Below are 27,096 nucleotides of genomic sequence, written 5' to 3' on the forward strand. Positions count from 1 at the left end.
AGACTTAACGAGCTATTAGTAGAGATGATAAATACTCAATATGCTTAGCTCAAGTTGATCGCTGTACTTTGAATTTCGCATAATTTAACTCTGGATATCAAATTGCATGTGTAAAAGCTAGTACACTGCATCAAGGAACTTTTTTTTTTAGAACTAAGTTAGATTTAGCTACTTTCATTATGGAAACTCTTACATGCAAAACACAGTATATATTATGAATCTTATACGAAATTCATCTTCATCACAGTATAACTGAGGTTATCAATGCTACCCGTTTTTAGCTTTGCCTTATAAATATAACTAGCTCGTTACCGAATCAAACAAAAATATATTTTAAACTTAACCAGTATCGGTATTCTAGCTTGATAATGAGTACTAAAAGACTCACATGTACATGTACTCCGCTCGTTTCAGGTCAATAATGCGTCTTCCAGCTGATTGGTCAGTGAGGAGCGTTCATGTGTTTTGGGGGCGTGGCTTTGGAAAGAGCCCAGAAGGGAGAAGGTGGAGAGAATGGAAATAATGAGCTGTCTTTAAAACAGTCGGGGAAAAAAAGTGTTTCAACCAATTCTTACCTACCCTACCTTTAAGTAGCATGAAATTATTTATAAGCCACAATTTGAGTTCATGCAGGCAAGCTTCCAATGTCTTGTACGCTGTTATCTTTACTTTAATAGGTATATAACGCTACTGTGGCAAGGGGGGCGTGGTTCAGCGAGGTCTGCAGCGGGAGAGAGGGCCGCGGGACGAGCGGTAAGTGAGTGGGTTGGACGCAGATTAATAACACCTGTCTCTTGTTCCAGTAATGAGCGCGGAGACGGGATAAAACACCAGCAGAACCAGAGACCAGGGAGAGAGAGAGTCAGGACGGTTGTTGCCAAACCCATACAGAGACTGAGTTGCCGGAAGCCAGAAGTGCCGACCCGGAAGTGATCGCTATTGTTTTGAGTCTGAGAGAAGCCACACTATTGAGTGTGTTTGACTATTGAGTTACAAAATAAAAGAGCAACAACCGTCTAGCCGACCCCCGTGTCCTCTTCCTTCCTCACATTCACGAACATTGCTACACTGGTGCCGAAACCCGGGAAGGAAGTAGGACAGTGCCGCCGCCATGACAACGCCCTCCGCCTCGCCATTTGCGGATGTCATCAACTCCCTCGCGGTCCTCCACCAAGAACACCACCAGGCGTTGCTGGACCTTCGGACCGAACAGGAGCGCCGCTTCGAGGCGATCGTCCAAGGCCAGCAAGAGGACCGCGAGCGGTTCCGGAGCTGGATGGACCGGGAGGTTCGCGCCGAGGCCGCCGCACGGGCCAGCGCACCGGTTCACGTGCCCCTCCAGAAGATGGGGCCGGAAGACGACCCGGAGGCCTTCGTGGATCTATTCCAGAAAGCCGCGGAGGCCTGCGGGTGGCCCCGGGCACAGTGGCCGGTGCGCCTCATCCTCCTACTATCTGGAGAAGCCCAGGCGGCCGCGCAACAACTACCGGTCGCGAACCTCCTGGACTACGATGATCTAAAGAAGGCCATCCTTCAGCGGGTTCGCCGACCCCCGGGCACGCCACCAGGTGGTCCTCCGCCAAGTTGATGGCCGTCTCCAGCGACGTGGGCCGGTGGCACTGGACCCACTCGGCGGTCTTCCTGGGGAGCCGAGTGATAAACTGCTCCAGCACCACCAGATCGACAACATGGTCCACGTCGCTGCCGCCGGCCAGAAGCCATCTGCGGCACTCGTCCCGGAGCTGTTGGGCCAACGCGAAGGGTCGACCGGACTCACCGCACTCCAGGGACCGGAAACGCTGACGATGTTGTTCCGGGGTCCGGCCGACCCGCTGAAGGATGGCCTTCTTTAGATCATCGTAGTCCAGGAGGTTCGCCCATTAACTTCTCCCTCTCTCTCTCCCCCCTCTCTCTCTCTCTCTCTCTCGACCTGTCCCTCTCCCCAGGTCCCGCCCTCCAGGCCCTCCTCGCGTCCCCCCCAGAGGCCGGGGTGGGATGGGCCTTGGACCGTCTGGGAGTTCGCGGGTCCCGCCCAGGGGGGCGGGGCCGCTGGGGGCTGGTAGTGACAATGGCTCTGGTTCCGCCCCCTTTCCGCGCTCATCCTCCAACCCACTCCCCGCCGCCGGGGTGGCGGGTAGGCCTGGGCTGGCCTGCTGGCGGTGCGGCGATCCGGATCATTTTGTGGACCGATGTCCGATGATGGACATCGGAACAATGATCCGGATCCCGGACGTCCAGCGGACCACCCCCGATCAGGCAGGAGAGTACCAAATTCCTGTGAGTATCAAGGGGGGTACATATCAGGCCTTGGTGGATTCAGGGTGTAACCAAACCTCGATCCATCAAAGCCTGATGCAGCCTGGGGCATTGGATACAAGCCGCGTGGTTAAGGTGCGGTGTGTGCACGGGGATGTGGTGGAATACCCGGTTGTCCCGGTCACGATACAATTTCGGGGGAAAAAGCATAGTGTAGAGGTGGCGGTTAGTCCACACCTCCGGCATCCGCTAATTCTGGGGACAAATTGGCCCGCCTTTTCGGCGTTATTGGGGTTGTTATGCGCGGATGCCGCTTGGGAGAAGAAGGCGCGGAGGGGGGCGGCGCGAGTGCAGCTTGGGGAGACTGAGACGGGACCCTTGAGGACAGCTTCAGCGGAACCGAGCGGGATCGAGAGACTGATTCTCTCGGACCGCGATGACTTTCCGCTGGAGCAGTCACAAGATGAGATCCTCAAAAATGCCTTCCAACAGGTCCGATTGATTGACGGTCAGTCTCTCCAACCTGCCTTGCCTGTCTCGTATCCATATTTTGCCATAATTAAGGAACGGTTGTATCGAGTGACCCAAGACACTCAGACAAAGCTAGATACAACCCAGCTGTTAGTACCAAAGAGCCGCCGGGAAATGCTTTTCCAGGCGGCTCATTCTAACCCAATGGCGGGCCACCTGGGACAGGCGGCCACGCTGAATCGTTTAATGACCCGATTTTTTTGGCCAGGCATTCATGACAATGTGCGCAGGTGGTGCGCGTCTTGTCCGCAATGTCAGTTGGTGAATCCACTGGCCGCCCCAAAAGCGCCATTGCGCCCCCTTCCATTAATGCAGGTCCCCTTCGAGAGAATTGCGATGGACCTCATCGGGCCATTAGAGCGATCCGCACACGGACATCGTTTTGCGCTAGTTATCGTGGACTACGCAACACGATATCCGGAAGCAGTGGCTCTCCGCAACATCTCGGCGAAGAGTGTTGCGGACGCACTGTTTCGTTTAATCTCCCGGGTGGGGATTCCGAAGGAAATCCTCACTGATCAAGGCACGGTGTTTATGTCACGCACGTTAAGCGAATTGTACGGATTATTGGGCATTAAATCCATTCGAACCAGCGTCTATCAGCCACAAACAGACGGCTTGGTCGAACGATTTAATCGCACTCTTAAATCCATGATCCGTAAATTCGTACAGGAAGACGCCAAAAATTGGGATCGGTGGTTAGAACCCCTCTTATTTGCTGTGCGCGAGGTCCCGCAAGCCTCCACGGGGTTTTCCCCCTTCGAGCTTCTCTACGGTCGGCAGCCACGGGGGATGCTGGATGTCCTACGAGAAACTTGGGAGGAGGGGCCTTCGTTGGCCAAAAACGAAATTCAGTACGTCATGGACTTGCGAACAAAACTCCACACATTGGGGCGGCTATCTAGGGAGAATTTGTTGCAAGCCCAGGACCGCCAGAGCCGGTCATATAACAGGGGTACTAAACTACGCAAATTCACACCGGGAGAGAAAGTGCTCGTTCTACTCCCAACGTCGAGCTCAAAATTAATGTCAAAGTGGCAGGGGCCGTTTGAGGTCGCACGACAGATAGGAGAGCTCGATTATGAAGTGATACGATCCGATAAGAACGCGGCACGTCAAATATACCACCTCAACCTGCTAAAAAAATGGAATGAGGTGGAATCGGTGTTGTTGGCAACGGTGATCGGGGGAGAGGATGATCTCGGGCCAGAGGCGAACATTAAAGCGCAATCAGTCGCGTTGGCCCCTGGGGGAGATCACCTCTCACCGTTACAACTCACTGATTTATCGAAATTGCAGGCGGAGTTCGCTGACGTGTTCTCGCCCCTACCGGGACGTACCGACTTGATTCAGCACCATATCGAGACCGAGCCGGGCGTGGTAGTTCGCAGCCGGCCGTATCGCTTGCCTGAACACAAGAAAAAAGTAGTTCAGGAAGAATTAGGCGCAATGCTCGACATGGGAGTAATCGAGGAGTCCAACAGTGACTGGGCGAGCCCGATAGTTTTGGTCCCCAAAACAGACGGCTCGGTCAGGTTCTGTGTGGACTACCACAAGGTGAACGCTGTGTCGAAATTCGACGCGTATCCAATGCCGCGGGTTAACGAGTTGCTTGATCGGTTAGGCACGGCTCGATTTTATTCGACACTGGACTTAACAAAGGGCTATTGGCAGATCCCCTTGTCTCCATTGTCCAAAGAAAAAACAGCTTTCACCACGCCGTTTGGATTACACCAATTTGTCACGCTTCCTTTCGGCTTGTTCGGGGCGCCCGCAACCTTCCAGCGACTCATGGATAGGATTTTGCGTCCCCATGCTGCATATGCTGCTGCGTACCTGGATGACATAGTGATTTATAGTCACGATTGGCAGCGGCATATGCAGCATGTGAGGGCGGTCCTGAGGTCGCTGAGGGGAGCGGGGCTCACGGCCAATCCGAAGAAGTGTGCGATTGGGCGGGTGGAAGTAAGGTATCTGGGCTTCCACTTGGGTCATGGGCAGGTGCGTCCCCAAATTGATAAGACTGCCGCAATTGCAACCTGTCCGAGGCCCAAGACCAAAAAGGAGGTAAGACAGTTCTTGGGGCTGGCGGGATATTATAGACGGTTTATACCAAATTATTCAGACCTCACCAGCCCTTTGACTGATCTTACTAGAAAGGGGCTACCAGATACGGTCCAGTGGACGGAGCCGTGTCAACAGGCTTTTACCCAAGTAAAGGCTGCTCTATGTGGCGGGCCGCTTTTACACTCCCCTGACTTTTCTCTCCCTTTCTTGTTGCAGACTGACGCGTCGGACAGGGGGCTGGGCGCAGTCCTGGCCCAGGAGGTGGAGGGGGGAGAGCGGCCGGTGCTGTACATTAGCCGTAAGCTCTCCAAGAGGGAAGCTAAGTACAGCACCATAGAGAAGGAGTGTTTGGCCATCAGATGGGCTGTTCTCACTCTCCGCTATTACCTCCTGGGGCGGGAGTTCACTCTCTGTTCGGACCACGCTCCTCTCCAATGGCTCCACCGCATGAAGGATACCAACGCGCGGATCACCCGTTGGTATCTGGCTCTTCAGCCGTTTAAGTTCAAGGTGGTCCACAGGCCGGGTGCTCAGATGGCTGTGGCCGATTTCCTCTCCAGAAATGGGGGGGGGGGGGGGGGGGCTGCAGGCCGGACGGCTCCCCGGCCTGAGTCGGGCGGTGGGGGTATGTGGCAAGGGGGGCGTGGTTCAGCGAGGTCTGCAGCGGGAGAGAGGGCCGCGGGACGAGCGGTAAGTGAGTGGGTTGGACGCAGATTAATAACACCTGTCTCTTGTTCCAGTAATGAGCGCGGAGACGGGATAAAACACCAGCGGAACCAGAGACCAGGGAGAGAGAGAGTCAGGACGGTTGTTGCCAAACCCATACAGAGACTGAGTTGCCGGAAGCCGGAAGTGCCGACCCGGAAGTGATCGCTATTGTTTTGAGTCTGAGAGAAGCCACACTATTGAGTGTGTTTGACTATTGAGTTACAAAATAAAAGAGCAACAACCGTCTAGCCGACCCCCGTGTCCTCTTCCTTCCTCACATTCACGAACATTGCTACAGCTACCTAAACAAAAACAAATGAATAGATCAAAGCACAACAATCATCCAGCCTATGCAAGGGCAAGAGTCTTTAGACTAACTCCTCATCTGTTCCAAAGACGAGGGGCAATGACAGAGAAGCCATGATCTCCATTCGACTAATCATTCCTCACAGTCACACAGCATGTTTAAGTTGGGAGCTATTAAACTGTGAAATTATAACCTGCGCTAGCATGCAGATCCGACAGCCTGTCCGCACAACTGGCAGAGCATATTTCTGTGATTATACTTGTGTGTGCCATTCTTGCTGACCCCTGGGATGACCATGCAAGCCTTTAAAACAAACAATATCAGCTTGAACTGTGACCTATAACTAACTGATCCACTGCAAAGAAGCAAATATTGGACAAACACAGGCTCTGTCATTCAGAAACACGGCTTCTCCTATCACTGCTATGCTGATGACACTCAACTCTACTTCTCATTTCAACCAGATGATCCTACAGTCAGTGTTCGTATCGCTGCCTGTCTGACAGACATTTCTGACTGGATGAAGGAGCATCACCTTCAACTCAATCTTGCAAAGACAAAATTACTTGTTTTCTCAACCAACCCAGCACTTCCTCAAAATTTCTCCATTCAGCTTGGTTCATCGACCATAACTCCATCAAGGACAGCCAGGAACCTTGGAGTTGTGATTGATGACCAGTTAAACTTCACTGACCACATTACTGCAACAGCCCGGTCCTGCAGATTTGCTTTATACAACATTAGAAAGATTAGACCCTTCCTATCAGAACAGGCTGCACAACTCCTGGTTCAAGCTCTTGTTCTCTCCAGACTGGACTATTGTAATGCTCTTCTGGCTGGGCTTCCAGCATGCACTATCAAACCCTTGCAGCTGATCCAGAATGCAGCGGCGAGAGTGGTCTTTAATGAGCCGAAGAGAGCGCATGTTACGCCTCTCTTCATCAAACTGCACTGGTTGCCAATGGCTGCTCGCATCAAATTCAAGGCACTAGTTATCGCCTACAAAACAACCACTGGCTCTGCACCAATATACCTAAACTCACTTGTTCAGACTTACACACCCTCCAGAAGCTTGCGTTCGGCGAGTGAGCGACGCCTCGTGGTTCCATCCCAAAGAGGCATGAAATCGCTCTCACGGACATTTTTCACCGTTCCCACCTGGTGGAATGACCTGCCGATCTCAATTCGTGCTGCCGAGTCTGTAGCCATTAAAAAAAAACATCTTAAGACACATCTTTTCCAACTGCACCTGACCAATGAAGACTAGCACTTAACTATCCATTAAATGTTCTATTTGTTTGTCTGAAAAACTTTTTTATTGTTTGTGTACTGTGCTCAATTAACTGAGACTTCTTACAGCTCTTACAGGTTGTTGGCCTTGTTTGTCTCGTTGCCTCTATTGCTCTCCTCTTTTTGTAAGTCGCTTTGGATAAAAGCGTCTGCTAAATGATTAAATGTAGGCCTGTTGTTCAGTCCCAGTCAGAAGTCTAGCTGCTGCATTTTAATAATAGCTGGACATGATTCAACAATGTCATTGGAGCCCCAAATTCAAGGAATCACAATAATCCAAAAATAAAAATTCTGAATAACGTTGTTCAAATCATTAAAAGGTTATGATAATGGGTTTTATTTTTTGCAATGGTTGAATCATGGCATGCTTGAAACAAGAGAGAACTAAACTATTCGATAAAATTAAAAAAAAAGTAAATGGTTAGGATATATAGACAATTTGGTAACTCTTTAGTTCAGAGTCCATTTCACAATATTAACTAGTTGCTTATTAGCATGCAAATTACTGGGATATTGGCTGTTAATTTATAATTATAAAGAACATAGTAACGCCTTATTCTGCATGACCTTATTCTACATCCCTTAATCCTTTAAATACCTAAACTTAACAACTACCTTACTAACTATTACTAAGCTATAAAAGCTTAGTGACTGAACTATAACCCATCGCTTTGATCTGAAGTGAAAGACTTTAAATGAAAGGACCCTTGCAGTGAAATGAACCACATGTCATTATAGGGATCGGTTGAGCATAACCTCAGCGACTCGGATCTTCTCCAGGCCCTGACCATTGAAGGACCTTCCTCTTCAACATGAAGGCCATCACAGCTCATCAGAAGTCATCCTTTAGGTTACCAATCCCTTTATGAAGAGGAAAAATGACACAGGCATTACCCCTTAAAGTAAACCGAATTTATTTCCAAAGAAAAACAAAAGGACCATCAGGAAAATACAGGACTTCCTGTCATATACAGAGAGGACGTACGATACAGTGCCACGACTGAAAACAGACAACCAGTCAGCCAAGAACATATTCAGAAAGTCAAAGCAGCGCCGAGGAAACACCGTCTGAATTATTATTACTCTTATTAATTAACAAGAATTATGGTGGAAATATAGAAAACAATATCTTAAAATAAAACACAACAATGAACATTGGATTTACAAAACGTTGCTCGTTTAAATCTTGTTGTTCAGTTCCAGGTGAATGTATCAGGGCAATAACGGAGACGTCCCGACCGCTGGCCGAGTCGAACGGTGCAGGACTGAGGGAACGCAGAGAAAAGAGCCAAACCAGTTGAGTCTGCTTCTAAACACGTACGCATCACGGTCTTCTTTAACAGCTTTGTTCAAATACTAGATTCAAATCTAATACTAATCATCACAAGCAACAGAAAAGCAGAACTTATAGAACATATAAATCTATAAATACTGTGTGTGGGGAGAGCAGAAGTGAGAAAATAACTTCATAAGAGACAATGCAACAGGTGCTTTATGTGTGTGTGTGTGTGTGTGTGTGTAACTCAAAAAGAGAAAGAAAAGATATAAAACAAACAATAATACAAAAAAACCTAGAAACACCCAAATGTTTCAGTGGCGAGTGTCTCGACTCATGCACGCTCATCCCTCCTTTCATATGCTTCCGTTACTTCATCGCACAGTCCTGCCTTTTATTAAACACACAGTTCAGTTACAGACGGTAATAATGGTGTTTCTGCATCACAGACTCAGTTCTTACAGGGACGTCTAAAGTCTGAACACCTCCGTTTGGAATGGTTTGTATTCTCTCAGATCTTGGAACAAAAACATGAAGAAAAAAAAACAATGAAATGAATCAAATGTCAGTTTTAGAGCTACGGTTTCTGGTCTGTTCAGTTTCCCACACACACTCTTCTCAACATCAGGATGGGACACGAGGTTTAGATCACACTTCTCTTCTCAAGGCCAGTGGAGATATGGATTAAACTCTTTCATTGGTCATTTCAATGCAGGAATGAGGCGGAAGAGAAAAGAGGGAAGGAGGAAGTGAGAAGACAAGAAAAGAGGCGACAGAGTGCCACAGGACAGTCCACATTAGATTGACATTAATCCAGATCTATGTTTCTGACGTGCCAAAAGCAAACCGGCCGCTTCCTGTTGACATCACATGACCATTAGCCGACTCCATAAAGCTCCGGTTGGGATTCTGTCAGGAAATGTTTAACCTCTCAGGCATTTTCCACATTACTCTAACTACTATGCTTAGTTAAAACAAATGAATAAAAAACTAAAAATAAATAACCCATAAATAAAATACAGGACAAAAAGCCATTTTGTGTTTCACCATTGTTATGACACTATTTGTGACTGAGAGACACAACAGCAGAATCCCCCGTTCCTCTCAGCGGAGTCAGATTGTATTAAACTCTAGAGAAAGACATTTACACAGACTAGCAATAATACTGTAGAATACTCAAGCCAGTTCCCATGCAGCGCGCTGCAAAAGGACGCAAATTCAATTTTTGTCAATTCGCAATTTGTGTTAGTCAGTCCTTCAGCAGGCTCCGGCGTTTGTGCCGCCTGGCCTCGGCCAATCACGTTGAGAAACTTCACTGGCGGATCAGATCGAGTTCACCAGCTGAGCAGGGAGGTCCGGCCCAGAGTCATGAAGTAGACCTGGCTAGAGCCTCCAGAACGCACGGATGCAAAGAACACCTGCATGGACACAATACACACCATTTAAGGAACACTACGGTTTTGGTGCACAATTTTTATGAAGCATATTTTCATTACAGCAAAGGTATTCTTGATTATGGTATTCTTTTATGAAATTAGCAGACATTAAAAGCAGTACAAAAACCATTTAAATAATACAGTCCCTGACAAAAGTCTTGTCGCTGATCTATTTTCTAGAAATACCTGATATTAACCTGACTTTTAATTAATTCATTGGTGTTAGAAATAGCTCATATGAAAAGCTTAAACCCTCCCAAATGATGTTTAATGCACTGAAATAAATAATGTTCACAGAAAAAATATTTATCATTTAATCAAGACAGAAAGGTCAAATTTTGGCAAGACAAAAGTTTTGTCACCTATACAGAAATTGAACAAATTTACTGCAAATACAAAAATATGTCAGCAAATTGAGTTGTGGTGCTGTGAGATCCAAATATCTTGTATGACTTCCATGAGCTTGAAGGACTGCATCCATGCGGTTTGGCAAGGATTCATACAATTTATTGATGAAGTCATCAGGAATAGCTAAGAAAGCAGTCTTGCATGCCTCCCAGAGTTCATCAATATTCTTTGGTTTCGTCTTCCATGCGTCCTCTTTCATCCTACCCCACATATGCTCAATGATGTTCATGTCTGGTGACTGGGCTGGCCAATCCTGGAGCATCTTGATCTTCTTCGCCTTGAGGAACTTTGATGTGGAGATGGAAGTATGCGATGGAGCACCGTCCTGCTGCAGAATTTGGCCTCTTTTATGGTTGGGAATAAGAGGTAGCTAAGATTTCTTGGTATTTTAGACTATTGATGTTGTCTTCCCCCCTGCAGATCTCTCGCACACCCCCATACTGGATGTAACCCCAGACCATGATTTTTCCGCCACCAAACTTCACTGTTTTCTGGGTGAATCTCGGATCCATTCTGGCTCCAGTAGGTCTCCTGCAATATTTGCGGCGACTGTGGTGTAATTCAACACAAGATTCATCTGAAAATCCACCTTCTGCCACTTTTCCAGCGTCCATCCTTTTAGCAGGCTGTGGGCCTTGGCAAATGCCACACGGTTTTTCAATTGTCTTTTGTTTAGTGCTGGCTTCTGGGCACTGATTTGACCATGGAGGCCATTTCGAGACAGAATCCGACAAACTGTTCTGGTTGACACAGGGACTTCAGCTGACCAGGTCTCGTGGAGCTCTGCTGCAGTGGAAAATGGGCTGGCCTTGGATTTTCGAGCCAACAAACGGTCCTCTCGAGCAGTTGTCTTGCGGGGTCTGTCTGACCTGGGCTTGTCAAAAACGTCTCCAGTCTCTTCAAATCTTTTTTTTATCCTCTGTACTTGAAGCTGAGACACATTGAAGGTGTCTGCCACATCAGCAGTGGATCTGATCTTCAGCCTCTTGATAATCAAAACTTTAGTCTCAGGGTGAATCTTAGGCATGTTTGCAGAGGTCTAGTTGCAGTTGATGTGAAGGTCTAGTGTACTGGGGTTCTTTTTATACACACTTGAGACCTAATTGATCCATTATTAGTCACAGGTGAAGCTCATATGACAAGGTGACAACACTTATGTCTTTGCAAAAATTGACTCAATGGGCTTTACCAAGCTGTGAATATTAGACTACTTTTTGAAAGTTTAGTTTTTCACTGAAAAATTATCACAAAAGCTGGTGGGATTAAAATGAGCCATTTCTTGTAAAAAAATCTTGATTAGAAATATATTTCAGCGGCACTTTAGGTCAATTTGTACACAAGCGAAAAAAGACTTTTGTCAGGGACTGTACACCTTTATCCTTTATAAAATAAAGCAATTATAATTAAATTATGTTTGCTTTAAGATAATAATACACATTCCAAAAATAGACTACATTTCCAAGGGCCATTGCCTGATTTGCAGCAGATCTTCAACTCACCTTGTCATTTCTCTCACACAGAAACTTGAGTCTTTGAGCTCTTTTGTGCATGAAAACTCCATCCAAGTGTCCGGTTTCCACAGAGCGGATCTCTATAGCCTTCTCTCCCCAGCCCATGATCTGGTTAGAGCGGATATAAGCTGCAAGATAAACAAAACAATATAGGTCAGAGATAACGACGTGTTAACAAATACACCCTAACTGGAACATCTGATAGGCTAACCTCAGTGTCTCTCTGAGAAACCTGCTCCTGGAGACCCACTGTGCTTTAGCTCACCTGGATGTGCACGCTCAAGAGCTGGGTTTGCTGCTTCAGCTGTATTTGATTAAAGCTCAAGGACAGTGGTTCCCCAGGAGGAGGGATGACCTCTGACCTCTGCTATTTCCTAACTGCAGAAGAGAGCTGATTGGGACAACACATAACAGTGACTATATTTACAATACCGAACCATCCTGCGTGCTCTTAGCTCTGGCCAGGTTAAATGATAATGCCCAGGTTGACCAAAGTATAGACAACATTGCTTTCATTCAGACTCCACTTCCACTTTCCTATCTTCATGAGTTCTAGAGTAGAAGGAATGAACTAGCGGCCTTTCCCTCAAGTGAATATCCAGCCACGGTACAAGACCAGAGGGTCAAATACAGGCTTAGAACAAACCTCCCACAAAGCTGTCACCCACAACAGGGTCCTTCCTGAGAAGAGAGTCATGATTTAGGCCATATTTGACTGGTTTAAGGGGGAGGAGGATGGCTGAAGATCGGACATCAGGGTACACTGGGTCAGGAGGCTACGACAGACACTAGGATCACCTGAGGAGTTATGGGGCTTGGTTTTAGGCAAGGCTCTGCTGCCACATGGGATATGAGGTGAAGGAGAGACTGGAGCCACTGAAGTTTGAGGAGACAACAGTGAGTGCAACCGCTGGGAGATAGAACGCACGAGGCCAGGGATTGGGTGAGAGCACAGTCTTCCCATTCCATTCTCCTGCCAGGCGTTAGGGTTATCCGCCATATCACAAAGATTAGTCACCTGACAAACACCATTATTGTTGTTTTAGGTAGTGGGTGTTCTTACTCCTGTTTGCCTTAACTTGTTCATGCTTGCTGTATATTGCACTCATCTTTTACCACCAAAACATCTCTGAAGATTCAAAATCCATCCAAAACAGCATCTTCTCCTGTTATTGTTACTTGTACTGCCTGCCAGGTTTAGGGCTTCACATGTTATAAATGCAGAGAAATAGTCCGACTGACAGAGAAGATTTCAGAATTAGAGACACGCATCTAAACTTTAATTGAGGATAGTAAGAATGCGAAAGATTTAGATACGGCTTTGGATGCAACTAGCTTAGTGAGCTCCATGCGTTGTTTGGTTTGATGATATGCTCTGGCCCCCTGCCTGGTTATTGTGGTGATGAGATACTTAGCAGTATCATCACTCAATGGCTGGTTGTCTAAGTGGTGTCTGCAAAATAACATGGGGTTCATTGACAGCTGGAAAAGTTTTTGGGGCAGACCTGACCTGTTCAAAAGAGACGGTATTCATCCCTCCTGCACATAGTCTAAGAGCTAAACCTTGACTCACTGGGGCCCAGGTCAGGACGCAGACAAACTGGCTAAACCAACCGTCTGCTAGCTGTCTCACGTCACCAAAGTCAGCTAAATCCCAGCACATAGAGACTCTTTCACCTAGATATTATTACTCTTGAACCCATTTAATGTCCAACAAATAAAAAACAGATATAATACAGATGACCAAATAATAAAGCCCGGGGTTCTAGATTGTTTCTACCAAAGCTCTTTTTGTCAACGATATGATTACAGACATAACCTAGATGTGCTGCGTTTGACAGAAACCTGGCTAAAACCTGACGATTACATTACTTTATAATAATAATATTGGGGGGTGGACTCATTTAAACAGAAACTTTAGACATACAGTAGTTGCTCCTTTGCATTTAAAGAAGATTAAAGAAAATAGTCCAATGCTGTGGTACAACGAGGACACACTGACCCTTAAGAGAACAGCCTGGGAAATGGAAAACAGCAGGAAAAAAACAAAACTAGAGGTATTACGCATAAACTGCAAGGTCTGCTTATTTCTCAACGCTCTTAAAAGAAAAACTCAATCCTATTTAGCTACTGTATTTATTCGATACAGTGGCTAAATTAACAAGAAATAAAGCTTCAGCTGCAGACGTTTGCAAACAGCACAGCAGTGATGACTTTATGAACTTCTTTACTAGTAAGATTGATACTACTGAGACAAATTATAAACATGCAGCCGTCTACTACTGTATAGCATCGGATCATGCACTGTAGACCCCCAGGGAACAATTTCAAACCTTTTTTGGCCAGAGAAGAACTGTCTAAACTTGTTAAATCATCAAAATCAACAACATGTACTGCATGTTAGACCCTATACCGACTAAGCTACTGAAAAAGATGGTTTCAGAAGTCATAAACCCTCTTCTTAATATTATTATTTAATCAATATCATTAGGATATTTCCCCAAAACTTTCATGCTGGAAGTTATTAAGTCTGTCATAAAAAAATAAAATAAAAAAAACACAATTTAAAAATCTACTTAATAAGAATTAATAATCTATAGACTTCATTGATTTTCAACCATGCAAAATATCTCTAGGAAGCGCGCCGTTTTCATTGTTATGCTGATGATACTCAGCTCTATATTTCTTCATGTCCTGACGAAATGTACCGATTCACAAAACTAACAAAATTAATAGTCAATACAAAAACTGGTAATAGTAATTTCCGTAATTCTGAAAAAAAAAAAAAACAGAGATTTGAAGTATTGGACAGAACAGCTCCACAAGTAGTAACCGAGAATACTGTCTAACACTTGATGAATGCTCTGTCAAGCCCTCGTCGTCAGTGAGGAACCTGGGTGTGCTCTTTGATACCAATCTTTCATTTGAAAGCCACGTTTCTAGCATCTGTAAAACCTCTTTTAAAATCCTGCTTATTACTTACAAAGCACTAAATAGTTTAGCTCCGGTACTTAAGCGAGCTCTTAACACATTATACTCCATCACGTCTATTGCGGTCTCTAAACTCTGGCCAGTTGATCATACCTAGAATATCTAAATCAACTGCAGGCGGTCGATCCTTTTCCTATTTAGCTCCTAAACTCTGGAACAGTCTTCCTAGCATTGTTCTGGAGGCAGACACACTCTGTCAGTTAAAATCTACATTAAAGACCCATCGATTGTTAGGCTGTATATGACAGTCGGAACCAGAAACACTTCCCATAACACTTAATGTACCGGTTACATTGTATTAAGAATACTATCTTTGCTTATATTAGTCTCTCTGTTTTATCCTTATCCCCGAGGTTACCATAGCTGGATCAGGTCCGTATCCAGATCAGATGGTGGACCTGCACCTAAAGATGACCACAACAGCCCTGAATGTCAGCGGAGACCGTGAACTAGACCGACACCCTTTGAAGACCTTGTTGACAACAGCCATCAGCAAAGATCCTCAGTAAAGACCACAGGAACCAGACACATCTTCTGTACAGACCCTATGGCCAGCTTCAACTCCTCCTCCCTCCAAATGCCAGTGAGATGTATCCCAATCTTCAAGCAGAAGGAACTGCAGGAAATATTCTGAATGACAATCAAACCCAATCTGACTCGATGCAGCCTGGAATCATAATCATACACTGATTGTTGGCCAGAGGAGAACCGAACCTGGTTTCTCCCAATGGTTTTTCCTTCATTCGGTCTCCTGATGGACTTTGGGTTCTCGCCACCGTCGCCTCTGGCTTGCTATGTTTGGGACATTTAATATATTTATCAAAATTATTGATATAGCTGTACTGAGACTATTGGATGAGATCTTAACTAAGCTGGATGAGGACATCACTTTCTCCAGAGCTGCTCTATAACTGAAACCTTATTTTATGATCTTTACATGGTTATTAAATGAAACCAAATCATCCCTGAACTGACCTCAACAATGACACTCCTTTCTTTTTCGAGCTGCTTTAGAGCAGAATTGAACTGTTTGCATCCCTGAATCATGTCCCCCTTTAAAGCTGCTTTGAAACAATCTATTGTATTAAACACTTTATAAATGAAGATGACTTGACTTGATGATGACGTTTCCTTCTGCTAAAAATAAACATTCTGGAGGGGAAAGACTATATATAAACGCAATCAGAGCATAAATGTATAATATAAAAGAGAAACAATGTACCAGCCTGCAGGGTTGTGCAGTTGGATAAAGTCCATGTCCAGCGGTACTGTAGGCTGGAGAGAACGCTGATTAAAAAGAGAAAACAAGCACGGAGCCATTTCCCCGACAAACAGTTTGAGCCAGGCGAGTAGCCTTTATTTAACATAAAAAGCTTCATACGCCAACTTATTTCTCCTTGACAACACATTACAATATATGACAGGATATGGATCACATGCAATTCCTCTGACTTTGCTCCCATTGGTGGACACTCTCAAAAGTCACTGCTCAAATAATTTGCATAAATCAGGCAGACATTGTCTTGTGGTGTAAAACACCGCTGACAGAGCAAGTGCACAACACGGCGTTTAATGCTTCACAAAGCCGAATATGCATCGTGTCATGTGTACTTACACAGAGTAGCTCAACCATGCAAAAACCACTGCACTTGATTCTTACTACATGGAAACACACTGACAGTTATTTACGAACAAAACAGGAGTCGGCCTTCTGAAAGAGTGAGCTTACCGACAGAAGTGGGCATCTCGCCCCACTGGAGCACCACGTCTTTGGTGATACGGCCGTAGGTGTTGACATACACACCCTCGTCTTCATAACACACCAGCAGCTCAATGCCATCCGTGTTCGGCAGGATGATGATGGCATGCGACTGGATACTCATCTGGATCTACAGCAAAACAAGGAAAAAGTTTGGTTCCCCTTAACTAACATTTACTAACATTGAAATCAATCATTTGATGCAATGCACTTGCACACGTTTCCCCAAAAACATGTTATCACAGCTCTAATTACATTTATAATTACACCGTTGACCTTTCCCTTACACCTCAACCTACCCTTAACCCCACCCACATCCCACCTCAATAGCAGAAAAAAGGGTTTTGCAATACAATACGAACATAATACATACAATGCGATGCAAACACCTAGTAGTTGAAGCCACTTAATATAATGTGGGACCAAAAGTCCAAACTACTGCTTTTCACGATCAATACATACGTGAGTTGGCAGATAAATGTCATAGACGGCTCCGGAGTCTACATCCACGGCATGGAACCCAGAGCAGGACCCATAGATGACCTTTAACCTTTGGCCTTCTTCAACTGTGAGGTCAACTAGCAGTGGCTTGTGCACCAAATCACCAAACGACTAGCACATAAAGAGAGAAATGGCAAACTTTTACATGCACTCTGAGATTCTTCAATGACTTTACCTTCATTTTACAATAAATATCAGCATATTTCATTTGAAGGCCCATTTAAACCAAGGACGATAAATGTAACTTTAATAACTATATGTGACCCTGGACCACAAAACCAAATCATAAGGGTCATGAGATGTGTAGATGATCTGAAAGCTGAATATATAATCTCTGCACTGATGTGTGGTTTGTTAGGATTGGACAATATTTGAAATTCTGGGATTTGAGGGTGCAAAAAAATTTACAAATTCAGAAAATCTCCTATAAAGTTGTCCAAATGAAGTCCGTGGCAATACATATTACTACTAATAATACATCTGATATATTTACAGTAGGAAATGTACAACATTTCATCATGGAACATGATCTTAATATCCTAATGATTTATGGCATAAAAGAAAAGTGGATAATGTTGACCCTTATAAAGTATAGTTGGCTACGGCCACAGATATACCGTGAGACGCACGACTGGTTTTGTGCTCCAGGGGCACAGATGAGCTTATCGATCTGTTTATTGTAAGCGCAGTGCCAGTTAATGCTCAAGCTCTTTAAAGCAGAATGGATTCTGATTGGCTGTCGATGTTGTTATCGTTCCTCAGATGGTAGTGAGTCCAACAGCTCATGGACCTAAGGGTCGTCACCTTGAAAGCCATGAACTTATGGTAGGGTTTGGGAGCCCACGCATACACCTCTACTGAATTCTTCAGGGCCAGAACCAAGAACTTGATCCTCTCGTACTTCACTACAGACCAAACAAACAACAGACGTCAGTGTGAAATGGACAATCAGACCAATAATGCAGAGTAGGAATACCCGATCCGGGCTCTGGTGGGTCTGAACACATACCGACTTTATAATGCACACAGCCCTCCAGATCTCCTACGGTGGTCCAGCCCTGCTTCTTCTCCACCTCCGGGTCGTTGTGGAGGATCTTGTTCCTCAGCCACGAAAGATAGTACACACGCAATTTATTCTTCTTCCCTAGGAGAGGAAGCTGGAATCAACACTTCTCAGGAAACGATGACATCTGTGGCTTACGGACAGGTTTAACTCTGTTCAGTGAGTAATGCTTATCACACAAACGAAAAGAAAACATTTTAAAATCAAAATAGAATTATGCATTAGCATGATAGATCGTGCCTTTTGGGTTTTGCTTGAAGTTTACTCTCAGTCATGCTCAGTCAGTTATTCCCGGATGGTTTACTATTTCCGGGCAGAATTGGAAGTACAGATCGACACACACTCTAGCGGCGGATATTACCCACAACCCATTGCGAGTTGGACGAGGATTCGCTTAGAACTACAAACGTGGATAAAAGTGTTAAAAACCACAAACATGACGATTGTGCGAGTCAGGTGGTTAAGAAGAGAGGTTTGGATAAAGGTTTAAGTGACTATCAATATTTAACCTGACGAAAATATATTTATTCAGTGTTGTCCACATTATATTTCACCTGCATCAGCATCGTGAACTTTTGTAATGACACGTTTGGCCATTCACTTTTAAATGCATCATTATATTTAAACTGCAAACACACGGAGAGTCTCTGCATTAAAGACACACACACGGCAGATCAACGAGCGGCTACACTTCTCTCCGATACGGCAGGAGATTAAACTGCTCGGTTTGTGATTGATTCATTGATTATTCACACGTGTGTCTGGTTAAGTTATCAGTGTGTGTGTGTGTGTGTGTGTGTGTGTGTGTGTGTGTGTGTGTGTGTGTGTGTGTGTGTGTGTGTGTGTGTGTGTGTGTGTGTGTGTGTGTGTGAGACTGCTGTCTGGTGAGTGTTCGTCTTGATCAAGTTCATGTTTGTTTATGACCGAGCCATGTTCCAGTTTCCGTTTAGGTGTTACGTTTCTATCTGTCAATAAACTGAATCTGAGTTCATCACAACTTGCCTATAGTGGACTTCAACAACAAAGCCTTTTCCATATCTAACGCATCTGTAGCTAGTCTAGATCATATCTAAAGGACAGGACTTCCTGTGTGTCATGGAATATTTCAACATGTCTAAACATAATAAAGTACAGCATGTGTCACAACAACTTTAGGACGAAGATTTGCACAGTTTTGTCGTGTCTGAGACTTCACCACAGAGACAGACAGAAATAGAGGAAGTGTTTGTGAAGGTACGGGAGAGAAGCAAATCACAAGAGAGGATGTTATGCAACGTCACGTGACACTGAAGGCATACGTGCAGTCGCACAAACACATCCTCCTCCATGTGGACCAGAGATCCTGTGCGAGGCTTCCCTACCTGATATTGTCACTAGCACATTAAGTCCCTCCAAAACATCCATTTGTTGAAAGCGTCTACGGCTAATGAGCGGGTAGACTTTCCCTTGACCGCTGCGATCCAGCAGCATGAGTCCACTCTCGGTCCCGACTAACAGATTCACCCCTGAAGAGGAGAGAGAGAGAGGAAGACATCTGCTTAAATACCCTTCTCTAGCATCACTCGAGTGTGAAGTCAGCGCGAAACTGCTCAAAGCCTGTTCTTTAACGGGACTAATACAAGATGCTCAATATTCATGGGAAGGAAAAGCAGGATGAGTTATTCTGATAAAGGATAGCACTTCGTTGTCTTTGGATAAACATGCACTGGTCAATCATACACAATAAGACCAGGAATGTTTAAGAAACATTCATACAGTAACAATGCAATACTTTTCACAATACTGTACACTAGGGATGCCACAATTCTCATTATAATATTGAACCATGTGGCACGGCATTCATGATTCAATTCGCGCTTGGGAATTGCGTGGTTTTTTTTGTGTTCAATTTCAGAATTATTTCTATTTCTCTCCGTTTGAAATATTTCTCTCAGTTTATTTCGGCTCTGTTTGAGTGTGCCTGTGAGTCTACGCGCTGATATGAGCAAATATCCAATCATATGCACTAGAGTTAGGGGGTGTTTAGCCACGCTTGCAATGCTGCTGTCAGAGAGTTATACTCACAACACTATAGTTATTCAAAATCACCAAAGTTCATTATTTGCAGGCGTTTAAAGATAGTTCATTCATTTTTGAGTGAACTATCCCTTTAATGTTAATACAACAACAAAAGACAAAGAGAAAATCACTCACTTCTCTTGACCTGTAAAGTAATACAGTAGCTAAGAATCAATGTACACTCACTTAAAGGATTATTAGGAACACCTGTTAAATTTCTCCTTAATGCAATTATCTAATCAGCCAATCACATGGCAGTGCTTCAGTGCATTTAGGGGTGTGGTCCTGGTCAAGACAATCTCCTGAACTCCAAACTGAATGTCAGAATGGGAAAGAAAGGTGATTTAAGCCGTTTTGAGCGTAGCATGGTTGTTGGTGCCAGACGGGCCGGTCTGAGTATTTCACAATCTGCTCAGTTACTGGGATTTACACACACAACCATTTCTAGGGTTTACAAAGAATGGTGTGAAAAGGGAAGAGCATCCAGTCTGCAGCAGTCCTGTGGGAGAAAATGCCTTGTTGATGCTCGAGGTCAGAGGAGAATGGGCCGACTGATTCAAGCTGATAGAAGAGCAACTTTGACTGAAATAACCACTCGTTACAACCGAGGTATGCAGCAAAGCATTTGTGAAGCCACAACACACACAACCTTGAGGCGGATGGGCTACACCAGCAGAAGACCCCACCGGGTACCACTCATCTCCACTACAAATAGGACAAAGAGGCGACAATTTGCACAAGCTCACCAAAATTGGACAGTTGAAGACTGAATGTTGAAAAAAATCGATTTCTGTTGAGACATTCAGATGGTATGTCTCAGAATTTGGTATGAGTCAGAAGTTGACGTAAATAGAATGAGAACATGGACCCATCATGCCTTGTTCCCACTGTGCAGGCTGGTGGTGGTGGTGTAATGGTGTGGGGGATGTTTTCTTGGCACACTTTAGGGCCCTTAGTGCCAATTGGGCAACGGCCTACCTGAGCATTGTTTCTGACCATGTCCATCCCTTTATGACCACCACGTCCCCATCCTCTGATGGCAACTTCCAGCAGGATAATGCACCATGTCACAAAGCTCCAATCATTTCAGATTGGTTTCTTGAACATGACGATGAGTTGACTGAACTAAAATGCCGCCACAGTCCCCAGATCTCAACCCAATAGAGCATCTTTGGGATGTGGTGGAACGGGAGCTTCGTGCCCTGGATGTGCATCCCACAAATCTCCATCAACCGCAAGATGCTCTCCTATCAATATGGGCCGACATTTCTAAAGAATGCTTTCAGCAGCTTGTTGATCAATGCCACGGAGAATTAAGGCAGATCTGAAGGAGAAAGGGTCAAACACAGTATTAGTGTGTGCTCCTAATAATCCTTTAGGGGAGTGGATATTCTATTGTGAAGTCTATGTAGTGTTTTATTTTTACATTTATTCATTCAATTTCATTCACTTAAATGCTGCTGTACAGCTCTGAGCTGCCAATGTAATTCTTTATATATATATATATTTATTTTATATTATACACTAGGAGTGTGTTCTCTGTTTTTTTTAAGCAAAGTTTTAAGTTTAAGTAAGGATTTCCAATTATTTTAAGTAAAATAAAGAAAGACTATTGCAATAAAAAAATGTCTTTTTTCTCCTTAACTTCTTGCAGTTCCTGTCACCTAAGAGTAGAAGAGCAAAAAACTGAACCGAAAACCATTTTTAAAAAAACTAACTTTTTTTGCATCCCTACTGTACAGATATTTCTATCTTTGCACTCAAATCCTGCCCATACGACTAATATCAGGAGATTATATAGGATACATGATGTCATTAAAATGAAATAAGTAAATATGTGCAAACTTTGTTTCTCAGATGCCAAAGACCTTGAATCTTAATACACAGTGTGTTAATAGGCCAGAGGAGAACTGAGTCTGGTTTCTCTAAGGTTTATTTTTCTCCGTCATGTCCTGATGGAGTTTCGGTTCCTTTGGTCGCCTTTGGCTTGGCTTGTTCAGTTGGGGACACTAACATTATGATCCAAATTATTCAACTAAATGTACAAATAAAATTAATTAATTAGGCTTATTTAATTCTATAAACTATAATACTGATCTGCCAGCATTGTCTCTCTATGATAAATTAAAATAAGCTGATAACATCACTGTTTCCTCCAGAACGACTGTACAGCCAAATCTAATTCTGCTGCAGTATTGTCCTGTTTGACACTGAAGCTGCTCTGACACAATCGCCGCTGGAGAAGAGCGATAGAAATAAAGATGACTGATTGATTGATTGATTGATTGATTGATTGAATCTGAGGCCAAGTTCAGCAGCATCAGGAGAAACATCAGCTTTATGCAGCATCAGTAAACTAACCCAGATAATGCTGGGCATGTGTCAGAAATAAACACATTAATGTGCACTGAGAGCATCCTTTACGGTGGTCAGAAGCCCAGAGCTGAGCCGGACTCACCCCACAGAGCAGCGCACAGGATCTCGGAGTTAAATCTCTTCTTGTATTTGCGGATCTCCGGCGTGTCGTTCTGTGGCCGTGTGTTGACGGGGTTAACATTGACCACCGAGCCCTTACGAGACGCGTCCTGGCGCAGAGCCTCCTGCAGTCGAGCGTCATTACTGTACCCTGAGACACAGCACATATAAAGATCTATTACACACAGATACACACAAATCCTGATGGTAAAGCTCATATCTAATCATCGACATCATACCTTACAGCACGCTCAGATTACAGCTGCAGAACATAGTGTATACGCGAGTGTACTGTGTGTATAGGATAATTCCAGACATCTCTCACATTCAAGAGAACATTTGTTGCATTAAGAAAAGTAAGTTATTTTGACATTATTTTCAAGACAATTAAGTAATGTTTACCTTTTTTAAAGTTATTAAATAAATACAGTACAACAAATACTAGTATAATGGGTAAATTCTTTGAATAGAAAAAACATTAAATTGCTTTCCGGGGAAATGTGTTGTTATTGCCCAAAAATAATTTCTTCCTTTGTCCATAAAGCCTTAATTGCTTCAATTGATCAAACGATTAACAACGACTATTAAAATAATTTTCTGCAATTTATCCAAATGTTTTCCAAATTTATCAAAATGATTCCCGTTCACACTGATCCGAGGAGCTTGATTCATGCCAGATAAGTAATTGAACACATAAGAAGTTAGTTTATCCTACAGGAGAGTAGGTCCTACACCCTGTCCTACACACCAAGAAGCTAGGTCCTACAGGGTGTCATGGAGAGGTGAAGTGTCTAAGTCACATCATCTAGCTACTGGGGTTCCCCAGGGCTCAGTCCTTGGACCACTTCTCTTCTCCATCTACATGTCATCATTAGGTTCTGTCATTCAGAAACACGGCTTCTCCTATCACTGCTATGCTGATGACACTCAACTCTACTTCTCATTTCAACCAGATGATCCTACAGTCAGTGTTCGTATCGCTGCCTGTCTGACAGACATTTCTGACTGGATGAAAGAGCATCATCTTAAACTCAATCTTGCAAAGACAGAATTACTTGTTTTCTCAACCAACCCAGCACTTCCTCAAAATTTCTCCATTCAGCTTGGTACATCGACCATAACTCCATCAAGGACAGCCAGGAACCTTGGAGTTGTGATTGATGACCAGTTAAACTTCACTGACCACATTACTGCAACAGCCCGGTCCTGCAGATTTGCCTTATACAACATTAGAAAGATTAGACCCTTCCTATCAGAACAGGCTGCACAACTCCTGGTTCAAGCTCTTGTTCTCTCCAGACTGGACTATTGTAATGCTCTTCTGGCTGGGCTTCCAGCATGCACTATCAAACCCTTGCAGCTGATCCAGAATGCAGCGGCGAGAGTGGTCTTTATTGAGCCGAAGAGAGCGCATGTTACGCCTCTCTTCATCATACTGCACTGGTTGCCAATGGCTGCTCGCATCAAATTCAAGGCACTAGTTCTCGCCTAACAACCACTGGCTCTGCACCAATATACCTAAACTCACTTGTTCAGACTTCCACACCCTCCAGAAGCTTGCGTTCTGCGAGTGAGCGAAGCCTCGTGGTTCCATCCCAAAGAGGCATGAAATCGCTCTCACAGACATTTTCCTGGACCGTTCCCACCTGGTGGAATGACCTGCCGATCTCAATTCGTGCTGCCGAGTCTGTAGCCATTTTCAAAAAGCATCTTAAGACACATCTTTTCCAACTGCACCTGACCAATGAAGACTAGCACTTAACTATCCATTAAATGTTCTATTTGTTTGTCTGAAAAACTTTTTTATTGTTTGTGTACTGTGCTCAATTAACTGAGACTTCTTACAGCTCTTACAGGTTGTTGGCCTTTGTTTGTTTCGTTGCTTCTATTGCTCTCCCCTCTTTGTAAGTTGCTTTGGATAAAAGCATCTGCTAAATGATTAAATGTAAATGTAAATGTTTACACAAGTTAATACAAGTTAACGGTGTCGATAAACCCATCTCAAAGTTAGCACTCTCAGGCCAGCAAACACAGATGTCGTGTTATGAATGGCCAGAACGCAGTTAAGTTCTCTGTTTTCAGTCGTTTCAGCAGACCCTAAGATAATAACTAATGATTTTTACAACTGAAATGAATCGATCAAAAACATATTTAAGCTGGACAAGCCGACACACTATCTGTCCCTGAGTCTCCTGTGAGCCCTGTGAAGCAGGACTGTACAGAGCGCTGTATAAATGAGGAGACTGGGCTTGTGGCAGCTCCTTTAGGGTTAGGGTTAGACACTCACCGGCGTTATTGAGAGCGCTGCCGGTGGACGGAGACACCTGGAGCAGGCGTGGGTCGATGAAGGGCGTGAATGAGGAGGAAGACTTGTGCTTCGGCACTGTGGGAGTCTGGGAGAGCACCGTGAGCAAACAACATCAGAGATTAAAGCACACTTCAGCAAATCTAGCAGAGTTTGACGGATCAAGACCGCTAGAACTAAACACACAAATGATAAAACATGAATGACTTGATGGTGGTTGGTGGAAAAAATAGATGAATAGAATGACAGAAAATGATCATTGCAGTTCTAAGAATAACAAAGAAGGAACAACAAGGGAGGAAATGGACGCAAGCAAGCTGAAGGAGAAAGACCTGTGACCACAGCATTTCTCTTTTCTGGGTTTCTGGTTCGTGTGGATTCCTGCTATCATCACTCGCACGCACAGCCCACCAGCAAGCGCAAATACCTCATTTCGTGACGTTGTTTTTAGTAGAAATTATGACTAAACAAACCCGTATTATGAAGGTGTTATGTTGTATCCAGCCCGTACAGATCTACAGTTTTAAGGATTTATCGACATGTAAACCGCCGACCTCCACTCAATCTGAAAGATCAGGACATGGACATCAATTGACCACGGACTTGACCTGAATCTATTTTTTTAAAACCAATAGTATGATGAAAACTCACTTAAAATGTCAAATAGTGTTGAACTTTATTAGATGATTTAACCATGACAATCTAAAATATAGCTGTGCTTCATCACTACTGACACACAAATGTACTGATTTTAGTCATATGACATATACAGGTGCTGTTCATATAATTAGAATATCATCAAAAAGTTGATTTATTTCACTAATTCCATTCAAAAAGTGAAACTTGTATATTATATTCATTCATTACACACAGACTGATATATTTCAAATGTTTATTTATTTTAATTTTGATTATTATAACTGACAACTAAGGAAAATCCCAAATTCAGTGTCTCAGAAAATAAGAATATTATGTAAGACCAATACAAAGAAAGGATTTTTAGAAATCTTGGCCAACTGAAAAGTATGAACATGAAGAGTATGCACATGTACAGCAGTCAACACTTAGTTGTGTCTCCTTTAGCCTGAATTACTGCAGCGATGCGGCATGGAGTCGATCAGGCTGTGGCTCGGCTCAGGTGTTATGTGATAGGTTGCTCTGATAGGCCTTCAGCTCTTCTGCATTGTTGGGTCTGGCAGATCGTATCTTCCTCTTCACAATACTTAACCAGCAGCCATATCACCCTGTAGCCCAAGACTGGTTTCCCACTGAAGCTAAGCAGGGCTGAGCCTGGTCAGTACCTGGATGGGAGACCAACTGGGAAAACCAGGAGCTGCTGGTAGAGGTGTTAGTGAGGCCAGCAGGGGGCGCTCACCCTGTGGTCTGTGTGGGTCCTAACGCCCCAGTATAGTGATGGGGACACTGTACTGTCAAAGAGCACCGTCCTTCGGATGAGACGTTAAACCGAGGTCCTGACTCTCTGTGGTCGTTAAAAATCCCAGGATGTTCTTCGATAAAGAGTAGGGGTGTAACCCCGGCATCCTGGCCAAATCTGCCCACTGGCCTCTGTCCATCATGGCCTCCTACTCATCCCCCTATCCTGATTGGCTTAATCACTCGGTCTCCTCTCCACCAATCAGCTGGTGTGTGGTGAGCGTTCTGGCGCAATATGGCTGCCGTCACATCATCCAAGTGGATGCTGCACATTGGTGGTGGTTTGAGGAGATTCCCCCCTTCAATGTAAAGCGCTTTGAGTGCCTAGAAAAGCGCTATATAAATGTAATGAATTATTAATACGCCAGAGATCTCCTATTGGGGTTAAGGTCAGGCGAGTTTGCTGGCCAATTAAGAACAGGGACACCATGGTCCTTAAACCAGGCACTGGTTGCTTTGGCACTGTGTGCAGCTGCCAAGTCCTGTTGGAAAATGAAATCTGGCACCACATTCCATGGCTCCCCAAACCATCACTGACTGTGGAACCTTTACACTGGACCTCAAGCAGTGTGGATTGTGTGCTTCTCCTCTCTTCCTCTAGACTCTGGGACCCTGATTTCTAAACTAAATGCAAAATTTACTTTAATCAGAGAACATAACATTGGACCACTCAGCAGCAGTCCAGCCCTTTTGGTCTTTAGCCCAGGCGAGATGCTTCTG

At 44.4% G+C, this 27,096-nt stretch overlaps 1 protein-coding gene and 1 pseudogene across 2 annotated transcripts in view; one reads left to right on the forward strand and one right to left on the reverse strand.

The window, feature by feature from the left end:
- Positions 1–8,056: 8,056 nt before the first annotated feature.
- The window catches only part of map4k4 (mitogen-activated protein kinase kinase kinase kinase 4), a 70,076-nt gene continuing 51,036 nt past the window's right edge, over positions 8,057–27,096 (reverse strand). For both annotated transcript variants that reach the window (XM_067442964.1, XM_067442963.1), the window contains 9 exons: positions 24,925–25,030; positions 22,621–22,788; positions 19,466–19,609; positions 18,051–18,185; positions 17,846–17,946; positions 17,003–17,152; positions 16,511–16,670; positions 11,779–11,918; positions 8,057–9,853 (listed from right to left, as the gene is read on the reverse strand). In XM_067442964.1, the coding sequence (XP_067299065.1) occupies positions 9,770–9,853; positions 11,779–11,918; positions 16,511–16,670; positions 17,003–17,152; positions 17,846–17,946; positions 18,051–18,185; positions 19,466–19,609; positions 22,621–22,788; positions 24,925–25,030 (1,188 nt within the window). In that variant the 3' untranslated portion in view covers positions 8,057–9,769. The remainder of the gene's footprint in view (positions 9,854–11,778; positions 11,919–16,510; positions 16,671–17,002; positions 17,153–17,845; positions 17,947–18,050; positions 18,186–19,465; positions 19,610–22,620; positions 22,789–24,924; positions 25,031–27,096) is intronic.
- On the forward strand, positions 26,169–26,284 carry LOC137076220 (5S ribosomal RNA; annotated as a pseudogene).

The sequence above is a fragment of the Pseudorasbora parva genome, chromosome 5 (assembly GCF_024679245.1).
Source record: "Pseudorasbora parva isolate DD20220531a chromosome 5, ASM2467924v1, whole genome shotgun sequence".
Classification (NCBI taxonomy): domain Eukaryota; kingdom Metazoa; phylum Chordata; class Actinopteri; order Cypriniformes; family Gobionidae; genus Pseudorasbora; species Pseudorasbora parva.